The sequence below is a fragment of the Phlebotomus argentipes genome, unplaced genomic scaffold, assembly GCF_947086385.1.
Source record: "Phlebotomus argentipes unplaced genomic scaffold, Phlebotomus argentipes genome assembly contig_5, whole genome shotgun sequence".
NCBI lineage: Eukaryota > Metazoa > Arthropoda > Insecta > Diptera > Psychodidae > Phlebotomus > Phlebotomus argentipes.
The window spans coordinates 4,763,113-4,783,474 of record NW_026776165.1 but is presented as its reverse complement, the minus strand read 5'-3'; the positions used below and the strand labels follow the sequence as shown (position 1 = coordinate 4,783,474).

The window sequence follows — 20,362 nt, the reverse complement described above, 5'->3', positions numbered from 1 at the left end:
TGAACTTATCAATTCAAAATTATTATTTTTAACCATTTAAGGACATCAAACTCAATTTCAGTCACTTTCCACACATTTCCGAGTGTTTTTCTCTAGATTTGAGCTTGTTTTTAATAGAATCATTCCATAGAAAAGCTGCAGGAAAACTGTGGAAGGAAACTATGCATTTTGAGTATCTTCTGGACTCAACAAGGATTCCCCGTGATCATCCTGAGTCGTCATAAGCAGTGAATGAGGCGAAATATCAATGAAAGTCACCGCGGCGACGGTAGCAGGGGCGGAATAGTGTGTAAGATGGGCTCATAAGGTGAACAATTGAACTCCCAATGACACAATGGACTATTTTTTCTCTCTGTTTATCAAATTATCCAAACAATAGAGGAAGAATCCAGTCGTGTTGGTTGTAAAGCTCGCGATGTTATGTGAATATGTGGCAATGTGGTGTAGGCAAAAATAAAAAGAAATTACTAATGCCACAAAATAGTGTGTGAGTGCACCTTGTTGTGGGGCGAAAACAGCTGATTTGTCCTCCTGCATTAGAGTGCGAGAGAGAGAGAGACAGCGTGTGTGACTAACATTAAGCGAAAATATTGACGACAGTTTGTCTGCGCGAAAATTTTAGTTGCGCGCGCGCTTTTCGTTTGGAAAACAATTGATTATTGTATTGAAATTACAATTTGTCATTGCCTGATTACGTTGACTCAGCACATCGCGGCTACCGTTTTCGCGGAGTGTGCAGAATCTCCGGGCTGAGATAGTCACTCCTTGGGCGACATTAGGAGCGAGACAAGAAGCTGCCCAGACAGTGAAATGCACTCGCGGATAGAAGAGAGCACGATGGATGATGAGAGACAATGGCTGTGGTGGGTTTTTGTTTGCAAATTATTATACTCACAATTTTCATTGACGGCGCGCATGCAGTGAGTATTTTTGCTATTTGACACTTCAAATATGGAATTTTTCACTATGTATCCATACCATATGTACCACTGGAGGCTGCTGTGCCATTGTTCACCCGGTGTTGAACAAACTATTGTTCAATTTACATGTGTAAAATTGTACAATTGTTGCAATTTTATTCATCTCTATGGACATTAACTTTGATTTCATCTCATTGAAAGAGAAATTAGTCAAACTCAATGGGTTTTTCATTATCAATTTCGCGCTCTTTACCTTTGCAAATACCATTAGATGCCAGACTCTGTGTTCGACTATGCTTGGAAATTCCTCAGGTTCAAGGGAACATTGCGAAAGAATTTCAAATCGAGTCTAATTAATGCACTCTTCTCATCTGTCCATCGGATATTGTCATTGGATCCAGTTGAGCAGGAAAATGGCAAATCACAGAACACTCCCAATGTGCTAATTAACCTCTACAGACTGATCTTATTATTCCAATCACAGACAACGTATCGATATCCATTTAAATGAATATTCAAACACGATTCGACTGCTTTTTTGCAACTGGAAAAGCACACTTAAATTAGACTATATCATTATTTGCTCTAAGATAAGCCGTCAGCTTTTTTTCTTCTTCATCCTATTTATAGAACATCTCAGTCAAGGGGGAGATAATATGCTTCAAATCTCTTAAGTCATATTTGAGAGATCTTATAATGTCCCACAATTTGTCCATGAACAGTTTCTGCCTTGATTTCTTAGTTATGTCTTCGAAAAACGCCAAGAAAAGTTCTAACCAAATTGTGAGATTATGAAATCTAGCTTTAAAACCTTCTTTGGCTAATTTGAATCCTTTCAAACGTGGAAATAAGTAAATTTAGAGAATATCAGAATGGTTCTACTGGAAAATAAATTACAAACCGTGGAAATAACTAAGCAAATAGGCTAAAATGTCATTTTTGAGGTTATGTTTGACTTCAAAGCTGTTTTTAACTTCCAAATTTTAACAAATCTGAAGTTTATTGAGAAGAAATACTCAACTGTGCCAAGAAAAAGACAAATATTCTCAGTTTAAATACAGATCTGAACACTCAGAATCTGTTTTAAATCAATCACATAACCTAGAAATGCAATAAAATTGATTTTTCTAAGAAATAACAGCAAAAGGTGCTTTTGAAGTTCAAATTTTAGAAATATTGTACTTCCGACCATAATATCTGTCCCTTGATCTCATATATTCAACAGTGTGTGTCTCTTTAAACCTCGATTACAAGATGTTATATTACAATCTCGTGCCCCATCAAGTGCTGACATATCTTCCGACGGGCATTTTTCGGTGCCATATTCAAAAATTGTTCAACTACGATATTCTATGTGGCAACAATTCTGTCCAGTAGCAGCAGGTCAAACATCTTGTTTAACATTGGACTCAAAATATATTGAGATTAATTTCAACACAGTGCGCAGATGGAGAAAAGAAATTAAAATGTTACCTCCAAAATTCATGTTTGGACATTTTTTTTACCGTTTTTTATTGCATTTACATTAAAAGTGTCTGCGTGTCTCTTCCATGGTGTGGTGGCAGAAAAGGAGGAGATAAAAGTGATGCAATAGACGCTTTTTTCAGCATCTCGCACATAAGACACAAAACCATAAAGCACCCAGACGAATGGCACGCGTTTTACCCATGAAGGAGAGACAAAATCTTCCGAAAAATTGGGACGAGTTTTTTTTCTTTACTTCTTCAACTTCACCACATATTTCTTATCTCATAATGTCGCGCTTTAACCCGCGATCGTGCTTCCCATTTCATCTGGCTCACCGTGAGCGGACAAGAGCGAAAAAAAAACAGACAAATCTAGATAGTGCGCGACTTTTAATCTCCGACATTTCGGACGGAAAGACATAAAAGCGGATGATTTTGACCAAAAAGTCTTTGCGGCTGTGCAAGAACACACGAAATGCGGTTTTGGCTCAGCGCAAGAGACGCACAAAGTGTCCATCGAAGATGTCTTGTGCTGGCAGCAACTGTTTCCGAGAGATTTCCTAATGGTTGGAGCATTTCTAGAAATCACGCCACACATAATCTCAGCACGTACATCTCTAATCTCGAGCGATATTGCGAGCAACTCTTGAACTTCACTGTCTATGCCGAAGCTACTGCTTAAAGACTTCTGTCGTCGGCTATTTGGCACTTGTGAGACACAGAAATGGAGGTCAAATCAGCACAAGAAGCTTCAAAAGCGCCTAGATTATTTCATATTAAAATCAAGTCTAATATTTTTCAATGCCATGCAACTAATTTTAAAGTTTCAGAGAAACATCTTGAGTAAATAACGAAGTTAATAAAGTCTCAGAATGTGAATTCTGAACTGAGAACTTGATGAAAATAAGTACGAGCGTTTTCAGGTTGAAGTTATCGACACTTACCGATACTGATCGATATAAATTGCTTACAATTTCCTTATTTAACACAATTTCAGGGGAAAAATACTCAGATATGGACTTATTAATCCTTAGACTGACGATTTGAACAATTTTCCCCCAAAATCGTGGTAAAAAAAATAGAAATTGCACGCAATTCGTATCGATAAGTGTCGAAACTTCTACGCAAATAAAAGAAATGTCAGATAACTCCATAAAATTATAAAGAAAAACCCACAAATAGACACATTTTGTAACTCTTCGATCGATACACATTTTCATAGGAGATTTCATGATCATGTTGTGATGTCGTAAATTTTCGGTAATGATTTTGTCCTGCTGCTCGAGTCAGCGTGATCTTCAATAGAATGCCAAATTAATTAAGTCGCTTATTTGTGAGAGAAGGAATTTCGGAGAGATCTCTAATGCCACCAATTAGATTGCTAAAGAGGAAAAAATATGATGTTGAGCAACTGCGGCGCACTGATTGGCCATTTCAGGTGTGGGTGGCTCGATTGCTCCTCATCTATACAAATAGACGTGTGGGCTGTCTTATTAATTAAACAACGGAAGCGAGGATTTCCATTGAGTGGTTTTGATTTATACATTCCTAATCACACGCTGTGATCGAGACATTTGCAACATTAATGCACAAGACTTGTGGGCTTTATTATACCCCTGAAATATCCATCAATTTTCGCGAAGATGTCGTCTGCGACTGTTGAGTCTTTTCTTGTAAAATCGGGAATTTTTTATCTATACAAAATGCCGTCTAATTTATGAGCGACAACACAAAACTCCCTCCAGAGAGAAAGAGAGAGAGAAATTCGCCTTTTCGAGAGCATGATGAGACGGATTCGCCGACACCCTTGGCTTTTTGGGCGCAAAAAGATTAAAACTTCATCTCGCGATATTTGGTGTGTGCCGAAGTCACAATATATCGCCAGGCTTTTCCTCTATACATTTGTGGTGTTGCTGCGCCCAGAAGGAGAGTGCGAGAGCCAGCGCGGAAAAAATGGGCAGAGATGCCAAGCAAAAAGGTTGACATTCGAAGGATAGCTGTCACGCGGCTTTGATGAATTTCAGATAAATCCACAAGCAGACGAATGAGACAACGAGTAAGTGGTCTGGCAGACGAAATTCTGGTGCAAAAGATCCCTTCTCCATAGAGATCGCGATCTTCGCTAAGACAATTAAGTCGCGCGGCGCTTTTTGTCGTCTCCGCGAAATTTCTCATTTGTATTAGGGAAAATGTCTCGCCGAGGAAGAGACAATCTTAGGAGAATCTCTACACAAGATTGACGAAAAAATTCATTTTTTTTTAGCATACAGTAGCGAAAATTTCCTTAGGACATGCTTTTCAGCGCTAAAAATTCGATATTTCTAAGGATATTTCCTTCATTTCTTTGAGACAGCAGAGTTTTATGATCGTTCACGAAGCGTCGAGATATCACAAAGTGCCTTTTTTGCTCTAAATCCATGGAATAACCGCTATTAAATCACGAATTTGATATAATAGCGCCTTAATTCGGACTCGTCAACGTGCTTTTTGTGTGTTTTTAGCATCCGTTTAACATTTTTGTTCCATTTCTTCCACACAACCGCGACCCAAATCCTGTTCACGGGTTTTTTTATGAAGTGTAGAATAAGACTTCAAGTTGATAATTTCAAGAATAATTATGTGGTCGTGAATATTTGAGCATTTTAAGTCAATTTCTTATTCTAATGTCTAGAAAATCAATAATTTCTTATTGATGTATGACAAGATAATGATTCAAATAACGATTAGAACGAAAACTTAGCATTGTAGTGATTTTAGCACACAAAAATACTTTGAGAAACTAAATTTCAGTCCATAAAGCTCATTTTTCAGGTGTCTTAAACTAATCCTCGCTACTGTATGTTAAGTAGGAGATTAAGAATCTTTAAGAAAATGCTAGAAGAATGTATTCCAGGTGAAGTTTCACCAGACAATCAAAGCTTAATCAATCCAAAATGCAACTATAATCACAATTCATTCATAAGAATTTCAACAATAAGTGATTGAAGAACCTTTAATTGCCTAACAAATTATTATTGGTTCAATAAAAACTGAGAATAAGTAATTATTTGAATTAACTGGCACATTGATAAACCACCAAAAAATGATTAGAAATGGCCATTAAACTGGATTTATCGCTACTCTCTTCCCCAAAATGGAAGGGAAAAGAGAGAAATTCAATGTGATATTTCACCCATTTCCGATCGCAATCAACATTTCCGTCGGATGCATCGCCTGAAATTCAAATGACCAATTTGTCCCCCGAAACGAAGGAAGAACGCAACGAGAAAAAAGGGCTGAATGTGAGAGAAATGGAAGGGAAAAGAGGGAAATATCCCTTCGAAGTAAAAGACATTTTGTCTACCTTTCTATTGCACATGAGAAGCGTGGTTGGGAAAGATTAAAGAAATTAATAAATCGTTCAGCACTTTCATAGCTCGTCACTTTGTGAATGTTGTAAGATAAGAAATAATGATTTATTGTTATGATTTACCACCATTCTAAGACTCAAAGTCACACATTTTTACATATGCTGAGGAATCATTTGGCAATATATTTCTCTTTTTTTTTTCACTCGCTCGTGCACTCCTTTTCACATTGGGATTTACCAAATATCCTTGACACGAATTGGACGATATTTTTGTTATTTGAAGAATTATGCGAATTTTTCTGCCTTCTGGGGATGACTTTTTTTTATAATTTCTGTAAGAAGAAGGTTGAGTGGAACGTCATGCCAAATGATTTCCCTGATATTTCTCTCCTCGACACTCTTTTTTCGGTGTTTGTGCTTTTTTTTCCAGGTTCTTCTTCTTCGCACCAACGCAAACACACAATTTAAATAAAGAAGCAATTACTGTGTCACTTTTTTACACACATTTTCCCTCCGTTCAAAGCCTAAGTCTGTGGAAATCTTTGCAACATTGAAAAATTGACACTTAAGAGATCACAAAATTCACTTAAACATCCTCCTTTTTCTCCTTTTTTCCATCGAAATAAAGATCACTTTTGGCACTCTTTTCCTTGGGGAATTGAGTGTCTCAGGTTTTTCGGGAGGAGAACGTTGAATAAGTAATTTGTATTTACTCGTGTTCCACAAGGCGATCATCAACGGGTGAGAGGAGGAACGACGGAGTGTTGTTTTTTTTGCTTTAAAGGGAAATAATTGACTTTTTACGACATCCACTTTGCTAAAAAATCATCACCCGTGACAAGAGAAGTATTACAATTCAGGTAAAACCGACAACGCCTTTGTTGTTTCCATAGTTTTTGTGGTGTCTTCTTCTTCATAGCATTCTCAAAGAAAACCATGGAGTAGATGTGCTTGTGTACACTTATATTTAATTTACAAGCAATTGGCCGAGCAATTTTCACTGCCGACGGAAAAGAAAAACACCCAGCGAATGATCAAGAGAACCTACTTGTAGGCGGTAAATCCATTTTCATGCTCTCCGTCAGACTCCATTGCGATTGAGGATGTTTTTGTAGAGTTTATCAAAACACGATTATCACACTGAAATTCTTACTGCTCGATGTGGAAAAGTCTGTCTGTTCTTCAGGAGTCACGTTAAGTTCCACTTCTTGTGCACCAAATTTCCCGACAACGAACAATTGTATGTGTGTGTTTTTCTTTCTGTTTTTGGCAGAAATTCACCGGAAAAAGTGATCTTTCGCCCAGAACTTTTACTCTTCAGCCGCTATCCTTCGATACAGAAATCAACAACAATTACTGAGTATTCCATAATTTCGATTAATTTGCAGAGAACACAGATCATGTCACTGATCATCAAGTTAAGAAAAGTGTCCGGTGGAGGAAAAGGCACGGTTTCAACTCGTGAGAGTCACACACAGAAAAAACGACAAGTCAATCTTGAGGGCGAGAGAACAGACGAAAGAGCGATCGCATCTGAACGTTCAGTCTGCGCAATATCCTTCGAGTGACTAAGAAAATCTGACTGAGTGTCTTACCTGGAGAGTACAGGTGTGACGCTGGGTGAGTGGGTTTGGGTGTGCGACAGAGAGCACAGGCGCGCCAATCTCAGGCACCAGAGCGAGACGACGCGAGCACAGCAATCACCTGGCTGCGACTGTGGAAGAAAAAGAGCCAACAAGGTGGCTCTCTTCTCAACGTGCGCCACACAATTTGCCGTTGTGAGACGTTTTTTGTCTCACCGGCGAAAGAGACAAACAAACGTGGCGTTTTTTTCTCGCCGAGCAACACCTCTCTCTCTCTCTCTGTCTTTCACCTTTTTGCCAGCCTATGTGCACTGGCCGTGGTAAATAAGGTGTGATAAGCACACGAAGATCGCCTTATCGATCAGAAAGTGCCACTCTTGTCCCCGCGTGCGTAGGGAAAATATCACACAAAGAGACCTCGCGACGCGTGGAGAGATTGTGTGTCTTTCAACTGTACTTGACCTGGCGTGATCCACTCTTTGGACACATTTTCAGTGATCGGCGCGCAGAGGAAGGGATTCCCAGGCAGATTCAATTGGTCAGACAGAGATGAGAAAATGATCTCTCCCAATTGGAGAGCACCGCACTCAATGACCACGAGTCGGCGCAACAAATCATGAATGAAATGCGCTGCGCCCTTAAGAATGCCCCCCAAATTCTGCACTAATGCTCTCGAGTGTCCGCAAAACTACTATACTCAAATTGTGTACGAAAGATGACAAACACATACATTTCAGGCCACATGACTCAATTAATGACATGATAAAATATTCACCACGGCAAGGCCACAAGATCACTGGGAACAAGGAAATAATTTCACCTCAAGTTGAATTCCCTCTAATTTATGCCACTCTGGCGTAAGATTATTAGTATCTTATGCTGTAGTGTTATATCAAATACAAATCTTCTGCTCTCGTAATTAAGAGTTGGGGCTTGAGTAAAATACGTCAACATGTAAGTTTGAGAGATGATATAAAAGTTATTCGGGGATTTTGAAATATCATTCGCCACTTATGCTTTTTGTCTATTTATTTTGGGTTTTAAAGTGAATTAAGAGACTTTTTTAAGTGCCAACAAGAGCTTTAACACTGCAGAAATCTTGTTGCTCAGTTCAATATTCTTAAATGTAATGTAATAACTCCATTAGATAATAATTTCCAATACAGTCGCAGAAGAATTTTATCAACCAAAATCATTAAATTGTCTATCCGTCAATTGTGAATCAAAATTGATATTTAAAAAATTATTTTTCCTAAAAAATACTTCAGATAACAACAAATTTTCAAAGATTTAAGATCAAAATTGTATTTTATACCTTCAAATTGAATATATTTATTATTCATCATGAACAGACGTGTATTAGAATCTGGTTGTTAAGCTAAATAACTTTTTAATTGGACTAATTAATTCATGCTATGCGAAAAAGACAATCTTTTGTATCTCTTCTAATAATAAATTTATCTTCAAATACCGCAACATTTCTGCCGTGAAGCGTGAAAGCCAAAGGGACCTCTGTCACTCCTGTGCACCCTTCTGCACGAAATGCTTCAATACATTCCCAATTTGTCCTCTCCCTTGAATATTTATGGAGCGCAAAGGGGCCTCGAAGCGCCCTTCGTGGCAAGAAGCACGGCATTTTGGTATCGCAGTGCAGGAATCAACAAGTTTACCTGGTTGTTTTGCCATAATTATCACCTGTCGCGCGTATTCTGCTGCATTTCTTCGCATCGATCGCAATGGGGGCAGAGTCTATGTGGTTTCTCATGCACCTTCATAGGCCAGTGGGTGCTGTTGTAAGCGACTTCCGGCGTTCACGACAAATTGATGATACGCTCAAGACACTCATTCGCCATTTCCGGTTCACACGAGCTGCTTTTCATTCTTATCCATCAACGTGTACCAAAACCCGCACTCTCTTATCACGCGTCCACGTATAAAACCATTAAATCAACCCAGACAATTTCACAGCGACAATTAGAGAAATCACTTTGGCAATAAAGTGACGCTGGAGAATTTTGTCGATGAATGTGAAGTATTTTCAGGATTGTCTCGAAGAAATCCTAAACTTGTCCTGCTAATGGCAGCAATTCATCACACAATGAGTGGATATTTATCACTGAATTGAAGGACATCCCTTCAATCTCACGCAAAACTACCTGAATTCATCGCTCCTGAACAGCTCTGAAATTAATTTCCAATCCGAGACATATATTGTAAGATGAATTGCTCCAGAAAGACGAGATCCTCAGTGGGTGTGTTGAGAGAGAGAGAGAAAGACAGAAGAGCCCGAAGAGCGTCTTTTATAATTTAATAAAGAAACACAAACCATCAAAGATTAAATTCTTCTTCTCAGCAGATTTTTCATACTCAATATTCTCTCCTTTTTGGTTTTGGCATTTGGACAGGGACTCATTTTTCTCTTGCACTCCGCGCCTTAGAGCCTTTGAGGGGTTTTAATAAGAGATTTGCAGCATCAATTAATGGATCCCCAATTCGTGCCCTCATCATGCGCCAACAGTCTCTAATAATAATGTGATAATCTCTTTCTAAAATCAATAAGCCAATATTGGCTTGCCGTTGCTGGGATAATAAAACATTAAAATTATGCTGCAGAGAGAGAGCATGAAGATAAAGATGGAAGGAGTGAAAAAGGAGCGCATAAAAGCATTCTCCACGATCCAATATGTTATGTATATGCGATGCTTTTCACATATCAAATACCAAGTTGCCTTTTTCATCTTCTCTCCTCTTCTCTGACTCTGTTTTTTTTTTCTTCTTCTTTAACGAGCACTTTATACAACCAACTCCCAATGTTTCTCCCTCTCTTCGGGGGAAATTATATAATGTGGCAGTAATTACATCCGCCCACGACTTTCGAGAGAGCAAGATTAAAAAACCACGAATCAACGATGATTTTCGTTCACAACACAGATTTGCAACGCAACCGACGACGCGTGTAATGAAGATATTGCCAAATACCGCAGTTTTGTATTTTCTTTTGAATTGTCTCAGAGGCTTTTTTGGGATTTGGAAAAATCATGTCTTCATGTCATCATCGAAGTAAAATCATTGATTAATTCACACAATATCCATTGGAAGATTGCATTAAATTCAACGGACTTTGAGAAACCCTATTAAGGCAAACACAGGGACATTTCGTATGAAATTCATAGGACTTTTCTATACCTTCCATGGGAATTTTGTAGGACATTCTAACTGAAGTCCGCTGAAATTCATTTTCACGCTTAAATTAAATAAATCAACTTAATATTCTTATTTTCTCCTCTCAAATACCATCAGAATCCACTTCAATGCTGAATATTTGCTTTAGCTCGCGGTCCTGTGGAGCAAGAAATGAATGAACTTCAATCCCAAGTGATTGAGCTGCGTTCCCAAACATAGATTGCGATCTTGGCATATCGTCACCACCACCCACAACTGGCATCAATCTCAGCTCCGGGGGAGTGGAGGATCCCCTTTTATTCCAATTGAGAATAATAACAGTGATTAAGAGGCACTAAACATTGTTATTATGAATTTAGCGGGGAGGAATTAAGAGAGTGCACACATCTTCCTGCCTCTCTCCAGACAGTCGACGAAAAGAGATTGAAGAGGGGCTCGTGCATTGCCAATAAGATGATCTATCTCTCTCCCTTGCGCACTTCATTCTCAATTGGAGGTCGAGGAGGAAAATACGCTATAAATCTCATTTATAGATCTCATGATAAAAGGACCTCACGTAAGATTTTTGCCTTATTATTCCACTCATTTCTTCTACTCTTATTTCCCTCACCCAGTAAAAGGTTATTTCACTTCGATTGTCTGCCAGCCAGTTTTCCTAATGAATCTTCCCGCAAATCTTCTCTATATGTAAATCATCTCTCTGATTGGCGTACGCCTCAAAATCTTGCGCCGTTCCGGGCGCACAAAGAGACCTCCCAAAGACACTTGTGCGCGAGCATTTAATTTCGGCTCTTATGCTTACCTCACAGCGCCACTAAATCGAAATATTTACAACATCGCGCAATTTGAGGAAGAGTGAAAAATAAAATAATTGTGATTGCCTCATCCATTTGTCACTCAAGCATCATCTTAATCATCAAAAGTAATTTCTATTTCTTGACAGTCTGGCTCTCTAAGTAATCATATCTGTGTTTGTGTGTGTTTTTCAAGTCTAATATCTTCATATGGACATCTCAATGGACAGACATGAGTTCGGAAAATCTATGTTTTAGACTTGGTTAGATGTGATATGAAGAATAAGATGGAAAATGCTAGAATAATCATTAAGAAATATAAGAATAAATAGCATTAAATACTAAGAACTGCAAAAAGGAACGTAAGAAGATTTTCCACCCGTTTTGAGATCAGGATCAATATTTGGAATGCGGTTTTAGCACACCAAGAAGCTAAAGACGAAGGAAAACCCTTTTTCAAAATTTAAAGTCACCAATCTTCCTCTTTCTTAGCCTTGTGTCGGAATTTAGGGCCATTTCTCAAGATTTCAAAATAACAGACAAGCGACAAAAGAATGAATGAATATCTTGAATGATGACAACATTTGCAATTTCCTGCAAATTGAACTGAAGTTTTCACCTTCAAGACTCACATCTTCTCGGCTGATGTTTAGAAAACAAAATTACAGGCAACGAAGAAAGCTCAGTGAAGAGCAATTTCATACTTTCTGCGCTCCTGATGTCTCATCAAGTGGCATTTCAGCTTTGCATGCATTGTTAGTAATTTTATTCACTGGAATTTCTGTCGCACCGCCAGAACAGATTGTCAGGCAATCTTAATTGCACAAGTCGCGGCTGTGTGTTGGTTGACTGATAAAAAATGAAAACGAAAGCGTTTAATTTAGCGGAGAATTTTCACTGGCGAGGAACCGAAATCATTGTACAAATCTCACGTCCAATTAGCGCTTCTTTTTCTGCCGTCAGCGCAATTTGTCTCGCGTTGCCTCCTTGCGTGTGACAATTTAGTTACAGTCTAATAATTCAGAATAATTCCCAATTGCCCATCAAAATTGTCATTCCTTCGGCGCTTTCACCACTTTTGCCAACAAAAAATTACTCACCTATAGCGAAATGCCTGTGCCTTGTGACTGCACTTAAGAGATAAGAAAATCCGCGTCGCGCAGTCGAAGAAAGTGAATTTTTCACGTTCGAGAAGGCGCTCAATTCGCATTGCGAGCATTAGAAAATCACGCCAGCGCATTTCGTAATGCCCAAAAAATCTCATGCGTATAGAAATTTAAATATCAATGCAACCATTGACAAGCATTTACGAGGCGTGCAGAGCAATAAAATCTACTGAAGGAGGCAGGAAAAAAAATCTATGCGCGCACATAATAATTCGTGGAAAGAGTCTCACAGGAAATTAGCTCTCTCGAGCAGCGAATAAGCCCCGAATTAATGCTTCCCGCGCCACAAATGAAAGTGTTTGAGTAAACATGCAGACAACACAGTTGGAATTATCGATAAATCGACCAATTTACGAGGCTCTCCTGCCAAGCTGGACCAGCAGAAGCACCTGGGATTAATCGCAATTGCCTAACGAGATTTATGTCAACACACGCGCACTTTTCCTCCTCACTTGCGCCAGAGCCTTCGCCTAAGCGGCGCACAATCGCGCTGTTGGGAAAACATAGTGTCAAACTGTTAAGTATGCAGATCAGGCAAATGGTAACAAAAGGTTCGCGTCGTCCGTGAGCCAGACAATGGCTGGGAAGATGAGTCGGAAAAGTAGCAGGAGAGCAAAAGACGAGATAAAAAACCGTGACGTCCAGAAGATGTTCAATACCGCGCGCCAATTTTATTTGACCGCTTGAGATGCAACAGGGTTATTCACACACTCCGCGCGTGAAGTATTAATCGACACATTTGGGGATTAAATTGCTTCCTTACATGTGCTTTTTATGTCAAACAACAAGCATGATCTTTGTGTTAAAGGATACTAAAAGCCATTTAGCGTCACTGTCAATTGTTGTTTCATATAAGATAAGAACAGTATTTAAGAGATATACTAAGTTTCCAGTGGATATTTGAAAGGATCCTTGAAAAAAACTTATTCGTGTAGTAAAATCATGCGCAACAATCGAAACTTTATCAATTTCCACCAACATTATTCGCTATAAATCGACAAAGATATGAAATTTGCTATTTTAGAGTAAAAAATCAATCAAACAGCTCTGAAAATAGACAATTTTGTATCTTGAAACTACATTTTAGAGATTATGATCAATCTTAGTGTAATTAACACAGTTTAACATAATTCTATGAGTGATGATTTGCATTAGAAAATCCTCATTTCTTCAGAATATCTTCTTAAATTTGCCAATTCTAGAAGTCTTTCTGAACTACCTGGAAAATTGCATTGTGCTTTGCATATTATTTCTAAATTTCCCTGCTTTTTTATTAAAAAAAGGCATTAAAAAGCTTGAAGAAGTGCTGAAAATGTAATTTTTGAAGAAAAAAATCAGCCTTAATCTTCTCATCCTTTTTTCCAATTATCATCGCAAGAAAACATTGGAGAGAAACACACACAAATTTACTGAATAACCTTGTTGATGGCAACGAAGAAAAATAAGGAGCAGAAGAGCCTCTGGACGATGCCTTTAAACCCTGAAAACTCTCACTCCACATGATCAGGCCAACAATAACAGAGCGCGATTTGTGGTCCCTCTCAAAATTTCTTTCTGGAATTGTGTGTCTCTCGCGGACTTCTTCTGTACCGCGATCGCCTTTTTTTTTCTCCTGCACCATCTTCTCGGTATTACACAAAAATATTTATAATACTTCGAGAGAGCGAAAAAAAAGGTCTCTTTTGGGCGATCGTGGCGGTTTTTTTTCGCCCTCCTCCATTCTGTGTTCACTTCGTCGAAAGATGTCAACTCACTGAATAAGTTACATAAAAAATGCAACCACCGCATACAATATTGGGATTCCTGAATTGAGAATTAAGGCTGCCGCGCGATCATCCATCGCCACTTTTTTTCCTTCCCTTTTTTGCCCGCGAGACTCGCGGCCGAAATCCCCATCGCGAGGCGCAGAGGAGGTGGAAGAAGGTGGGAAGATGTCGTGGCGGAGGAAAGAAATAATGTAGAGCAAAATGACTGCATAAATTCTGTCCGAATGTCGTATGAATATTAATTGGCCACATTTGATATATAGAAATTTCGCTGCGCGCGTCGCCAAGAAGATGAGCCACGGCGGGAAAATCGCAGATGTTTTGACGAAAGTCGCGATAAGAGCGCAGCAATTGCAGAGCACTGAGCCGCTATCAGTCGGAGACAATGAGTCTGTGCAGCTATTTCAAAATTCCTTATCACACGTCCGCCAGTGGCGAAAAAAGTGCGGAAACTGTGTAGAAATCGCCTGCGACACGTGAGCTTTCGGTGCCGTTGACTGATGGCGAATTGTAGGGACACTCTGTCACCTTTGTCCACTCTATCGCCGCGACGGTGATCGACAGAGTGGCAAATATGTGTCAATTGCAGGAGTTTCGCAATTGACAGTGATTTATGAACAATTCCACATTATGCCACGCGGTCTCAGCATGTGTGACACATCCCGGAGAGATGCAGCACTGCCCGAGCCGAGAAAGGGCAAAAATCTCTCCACTCTGACCATGGGAACTGAATCACACGAATCACAGAGGGAAGGAACCAAACCCACTCTGCAGGTGAAATCCTACAGGAAATATGCTTGAAAGTGACTAAAGAAGTCCTGCAAAATCACCACTTCTGATAATCCACAGAAGAACAGATCGAACGTCTTGAGATCAGGTCATTGTTCAGTAATTATCATTTAGTAATTGTGTAGCACAAATATATAACCCATCAAAAGATAAATCCCTGTTGGCGTAAACAAACAAAATGTCGGAACACTACAAGCCAAGCTACAAACAATCATTGAGAATTGCAAGAATTATGCTCAAAAAAACGTACAAAAGTCAGCAATTCAGTGACCTTCAGTTGCATTGCGTATTGCTGGAGTTCTCAGGAATTTCGTCATTCTATCAAATGACTTTCTTACACGTAACTTTACAAAAATTACAGACACAAATTTTGTCAAAGCGCACAGAATCGACAAAGAATCTTTTTAGTGTTTGCAGCGCTGTTGCGGCAATTTGTAAATGATCGATTTATCGAAACGCGATATTGATTTTAACTCGATGCACAATTTTTTACTGTGGAAATTCAATCTTAAAACTCTAAATTCTTTTCGTCAGAAAGAAGAGATAAAATTGAGGCACAAGACAGTGTATAGAAGAAGTGTTAATAAATCGAGATTATTAATAATTTCATCATTCTATTATGATTTCTCAGTCTATTTCCGAAATTTACAATCTAAAAATATTCACTCCAAATATATCAGATCAACACACATGATACAATAAATAACCATTTGACTTCCCTATAAATATGAGAAGTGATGATCCAGCGCTCAAGTATCATTCTGGCTATATTTAAAATGCCTTTCAAACGCGTGCAAAATCAAAGAATTCTAAACAAATTAAACATCTCGAATTCTATTAATACCAGTTTGACGCTCAATTTCCACATATTGAAAGTCACCGCGTGGAAAAATCCAATGATCCTTATCACTGCGGTCGCGATTCATTGAAATGCGGACATTTTTCGGGAGCATAAATCGCATAAATTTGTATCTTTTGCAACAAGTTCACGGTTGGAGATTTCTCAAGTCGATCAGCAGCAATTTTCTGATGTATTTGACATCTGCGTCGACTCGCTTCATCAACAAGAATCGATCCAATGGTCACATTTTATTTATTATTCGCAATAAATTTCACATATAGTGTATATATATATAAAATGTGTTCAGCAGAGCTTCTTTCATATTTTTCACATGACGACTGCACAAGACCTTCGCGAATCTGCGCCGCGCTTCTTCTCCGCCTCCTTTTCAGCCATTTCATACAAAATATCGTATTTATTGGGAAAGTCAGCGCTTTAAACACTCTTTCTATATTGCAAAAAATGCTAAATCAACTCTCTGGGCGCCTTTTCACCATCAACTTTGGACGAGAAAAACAACAGACTTTCAGTGATAACACACTTTACATTTCACATCTCTTTCACTGCCCACAATTTATATTACTATTATTTTCTTTTAAACATTTACAAAGAGTGTAAAACACACATTTACAACAGTGCTCTATTACAACGCTCTATCTCTCTCTCTCTCTCTAAAGCCTCACAATCGTCTAACAAATCCTCTTGCCTGCGCATCAATAAAAATGTTCCATATAAAAGTTTCAAGACAGATAAAAAAAAAAACCATAACAAAAATGCATTTGTTCGCAAAATTCCATCATACTTGGCGCACAGCTTTCGCACTTTCTCCTCCTTTTTCTTCTTCTGTGCCCTTCAAAGGAATGTTCAAATATATCTATATAGTCAAAATAGCCACTATTTCATGTCACTCAGAGTGATTGCAATCATTATTGTATATCAAAAGAGTTAACTGTTTTTGAGAAAAGAAACATTTTGTGTACAAAAAGTCGTTGCGGCACTTTTTCATCAATCCCTGAATATTTTTTAGCCCCCAAAAGCGCACCTCAAATTCACTCTCGTCGCGCACCAACGACGTATCCTTTGGCCGCCAGGACGCCTCGACACTTCACGTGCACCTGAAATCTCATTGTCCACTTGGGTGTGAAGCCTTTCACGTTCAATTCGCCCGCCAGCGTGTCTCTGGACAGAATCTCTGCAAGGAAACACAAACAGATTAATTGGCAGCGCCACAAATATCGCCTTTAAAACGAGAAAAAATCAATTATGTTGCCAAATCATTGCAAAAGCCGGATTTAAAAATAGCCAAATCACCTTAAAATAAACCACTCGTGCATTAAGTTGTTTCTGAATTGATTTAATATCATTTCATATTAATAACGACGAGCGACACTCATTAATATCAAGTCACTCCAATTAATTGCGGCTCTTCAGCCACGAGTGACAAAATTGCTGAGCAACTCATTAATCACTTCATTAACACTTGATCGGCTTTTACAAGCAATTTCAACGATCAGCAAACTTCTATTTGTGTTCTAAAGTGTAGAGAAAAAAAAACTTAACTCTAGATAATAAGCCTGACTCGACAGAATTAAACGTTCGCATTCGAGTAAGTTCCGTGACGAAATTCAGCTGATATTTCATCTCTAAATGAGCTCAGCCGATAACAATTTAGCCAAATATTGTAAATGATGCACAAAATAGGCATGAAAATAGATTTCATCCATTTCATCACATGAAAACAGGTTGAGAAACGCTCAAACTGACCTTTAGCAGAGTTAGAGTGATTGAAAGACGAACAAGAAACATACTTTTCCACCCAATTCTACGTCATTTTTGAGTCCCTCCCAAGTGTCTCTCACCTTCCGGATCGCTGTGCGTCAGCAGCTGGATGTCGTTCTGGTGGCAGAACTCCTGCAGCGGCGGCGGAACCACGCAGCACGTGCTGATGTTGATCTGCGCGATGGACGGATGGAATTCCGAGACGCTGTGCAGTTCCTGCAGCGAATTCACGTCCAGATCGGCGATGCCCAGCTGCGTGACCTGCAAGAGAACAGACAGAGAGGCTTTAGCGTGGCCGCAGGAGGCGACAAGCGCCGCGGCTCACCTTCTTCTCCAGCGCATAGCGTTCCATCTCGCGCCACAGCGCCTTCAGGTCTGGGATGGCGTCCGCGCGGCCGCCGGTCCAATCCATGACGCCGCCCTCCTTGGCCTCCTCGGCGTCGCCGTTGGCCACGCCGTTCGTCGTCCGGCCCTGCGGATGGTAGGCCAGGATGAGGTTGTCCAGGCACTCCACGCCCAGCACGCTGAACAGCGTGTCGATGGCGCTCTTCAGGTTGTCCGTGGAGTTGTCGTTGAGGAACAGCTTGGCGCCGATCTTCACGTTGGCGCGCTCGTGCTCCGTCACCTTCTCGCGCAGGTCGTCGCTGGCCCTGGACACGGCGGCGCCGCCGCCCTTGCCCACCGCCACGGACGCGGCGTCGAGCGTGGCGCGCAGGCAGTCCACCAGCTGCAAAGAGGCGGAAAGAGAGTGTCAGCAGAGTTATCGCCGCGCGGCCGATAAGGAGCCCCGCGAGATGAGCGCCACTCTTCTAGCACATTCTCGCGGAAGCGCGCACACGTGACGCAATGGGGGCACTCCGAGCGTGACGTCACCGATGATTCTGCGATTGTTGATCAATGTTATGCAAGACGCCAGATGACTTCGCTCAAGAGACTCAAGGATTCCCAGAAATAAACACGCGCGCAGCGCCCAAAACAGCCGCACTTTGGAGAGGCGCGCTCTTACATAAGCTGGGCCCCGGAATCGCCATTGGGGCGCTTCTCTCACCTCTTCTGACGGCTTCTGGCCGGCCTTCTTGTTCACGCCCAGCACATTTCCCGTGTTGATCACGAGGTGCAAATACTGCTGCGGATTCTCGAGAGGCATCCTCAAGTCACTGCTACGCACAATCACCCACTATTTCACAACAATTTCCCACCGACAAGTGCGAGAGAAAAATCCAGACGCGATTGTTTTCTAGTCGCTGCGCTGTCGCCTCACACCGCTCGCAGAGCGCTCTGGCGGAAACCCGTCTCATCTGCTGCTCACATTTTTCTAGCACTTTTTCCCGCCCACGACATAACCTCGCATTGTGCAACACACTGCCAAGAAAAAAAAACACACACTTCAACTCGAATTACGCGACGAATCGTGCGAATAAAGTGTTCTTGACGGGGAAAAAGAGCGAAGAAAGGCCTAAAACGTGACCCCAAATGTAAACTATTTTATATTATTTATGTTGTTGTCGCTAGCGATTGGAATTTCAATCACTTATTTTCCGCCACTGCCTTTTCAAATTATTTTATACAATCGCACTGAGTGGCTGAAGAGTACCAAAAAACAAGGAATTGAATAAGTAAGAGGTAATGAGAGTGCGCTGAGTTCTTGATAGTAATCATTATGGGACTTAATTAAGCACTTCTTCACCCTCAAAGTGCTAGATTTAGTGAAGAAGAAGCATATAAAGTCACTACTTCTAAGCTTTGAAGTTTTAAGACTGTTTCCACACTAATTTCTTAACTTTCTGTTCGATACTGCTATAGAAATGAACTCTTAATACTTTTTTCTGTATCTTTTCTGACCATAACCTAAAAATATTACCAAAAGATCTTTAAAGACTCCGCTTGGGACCTTTCTAAAGCGCAAAATCATGTTTTATGATTTGGAAATGAACTCAAAATTGCTGAATCAGAGTCAGAATTGTCCAGAAGGTATTCTAAAGAAGCATTTCCCAAGTTTGAATTATTATTTTTGAGGTTATGTCTGATCTTAGCACATTTTACACTGTTTCTTGGCATCAAAAGATCGGAAAAGCACTGTTAATTGTTTGCAAATAATTAATTCTGCCAAAGATTAATAGAATTTATGTGTTAAAATGCGAATTATTCACTAAATTTATCCTAGATCTGTTACATAACCTAGAAAATGATTATTACGGTTGTTTCTATGGAAATTCAGGATAATTTGTTAGTCAAAGAAGCACTCAAGGAAGTGATATTGTAAGTTTTTGGACACTTTCACTTCCTATAATTCTTTTGCTCAGCTGTACACCACTTCTGACTGTATCATCGCCACCTTGGATCAAGTATGACGAAAGGTGCGTGTTTTTTGACCGCCAAATAAACTCAATGAGAATATTATGACGTGAAAAGAACAGTTGGGCGCGCAAAAAAGGAGTCACAATAGAACATCTGAGCTTGATTTCCTCGTCAACATCTCGCAATTGGAAACGCTCACCTTCAGTGAGAAATTTCACTGGATGCGCGAAGCACTCGGGAATGGTTTTGTATGGTGTTTTGGGACAATGGCAGAAGCGCGCGGCCGCTTTTTTGCGCTCGTCCGCCAGTGACTTCTTGAGAAATCAAAACAACGCTGCGATAAATGTATGAGTTTCATTGAATGGCAAATGATTCCGCAATTGGTCTATTTGGTCGCTTTTTTTCCCATCGCGCCACAATCTTCTCTT

General features: G+C 40.0%; 2 protein-coding genes across 4 annotated transcripts in view; both read right to left on the bottom strand.

Annotated features, from left to right (window-relative positions):
- LOC132255854 (putative transcription factor SOX-15) overlaps window positions 1–12,966 on the bottom strand; it is a 40,163-nt gene extending 27,197 nt beyond the window's left edge. Inside the window, exons 1-4 of the mRNA XM_059752025.1 lie at window positions 12,914–12,966; window positions 12,816–12,870; window positions 7,776–7,955; window positions 7,331–7,449 (exon numbers count right to left, since the gene is read on the bottom strand). Coding sequence (XP_059608008.1) covers window positions 7,331–7,449; window positions 7,776–7,955; window positions 12,816–12,870; window positions 12,914–12,966 — 407 coding nt within the window. The remainder of the gene's footprint in view (window positions 1–7,330; window positions 7,450–7,775; window positions 7,956–12,815; window positions 12,871–12,913) is intronic.
- Window positions 12,967–16,072: 3,106 nt separating this feature from the next.
- On the bottom strand, window positions 16,073–18,893 carry LOC132265543 (glutamate--cysteine ligase regulatory subunit). 3 transcript variants are annotated; one of them, XM_059766250.1, is made up of 4 exons: window positions 18,685–18,889; window positions 17,962–18,363; window positions 17,717–17,897; window positions 16,073–17,049 (listed from the first exon to the last, which is right to left on the bottom strand). In XM_059766250.1, the coding sequence occupies exons 1-4, from the start codon at window positions 18,781–18,783 to the stop codon at window positions 16,907–16,909; spliced, it is 825 nt and encodes a 274-aa protein (XP_059622233.1). In that variant the 5' UTR covers window positions 18,784–18,889; the 3' UTR covers window positions 16,073–16,906. The 3 variants fall into 3 exon arrangements, 2 of the variants coding, with proteins under 2 accessions (XP_059622233.1, XP_059622234.1); XR_009468589.1 differs by having other exon boundaries at window positions 16,938–17,049; window positions 17,622–17,897; window positions 18,685–18,893; XM_059766251.1 differs by having other exon boundaries at window positions 16,949–17,049; window positions 17,666–17,897; window positions 18,685–18,893.
- Window positions 18,894–20,362: the final 1,469 nt, after the last annotated feature.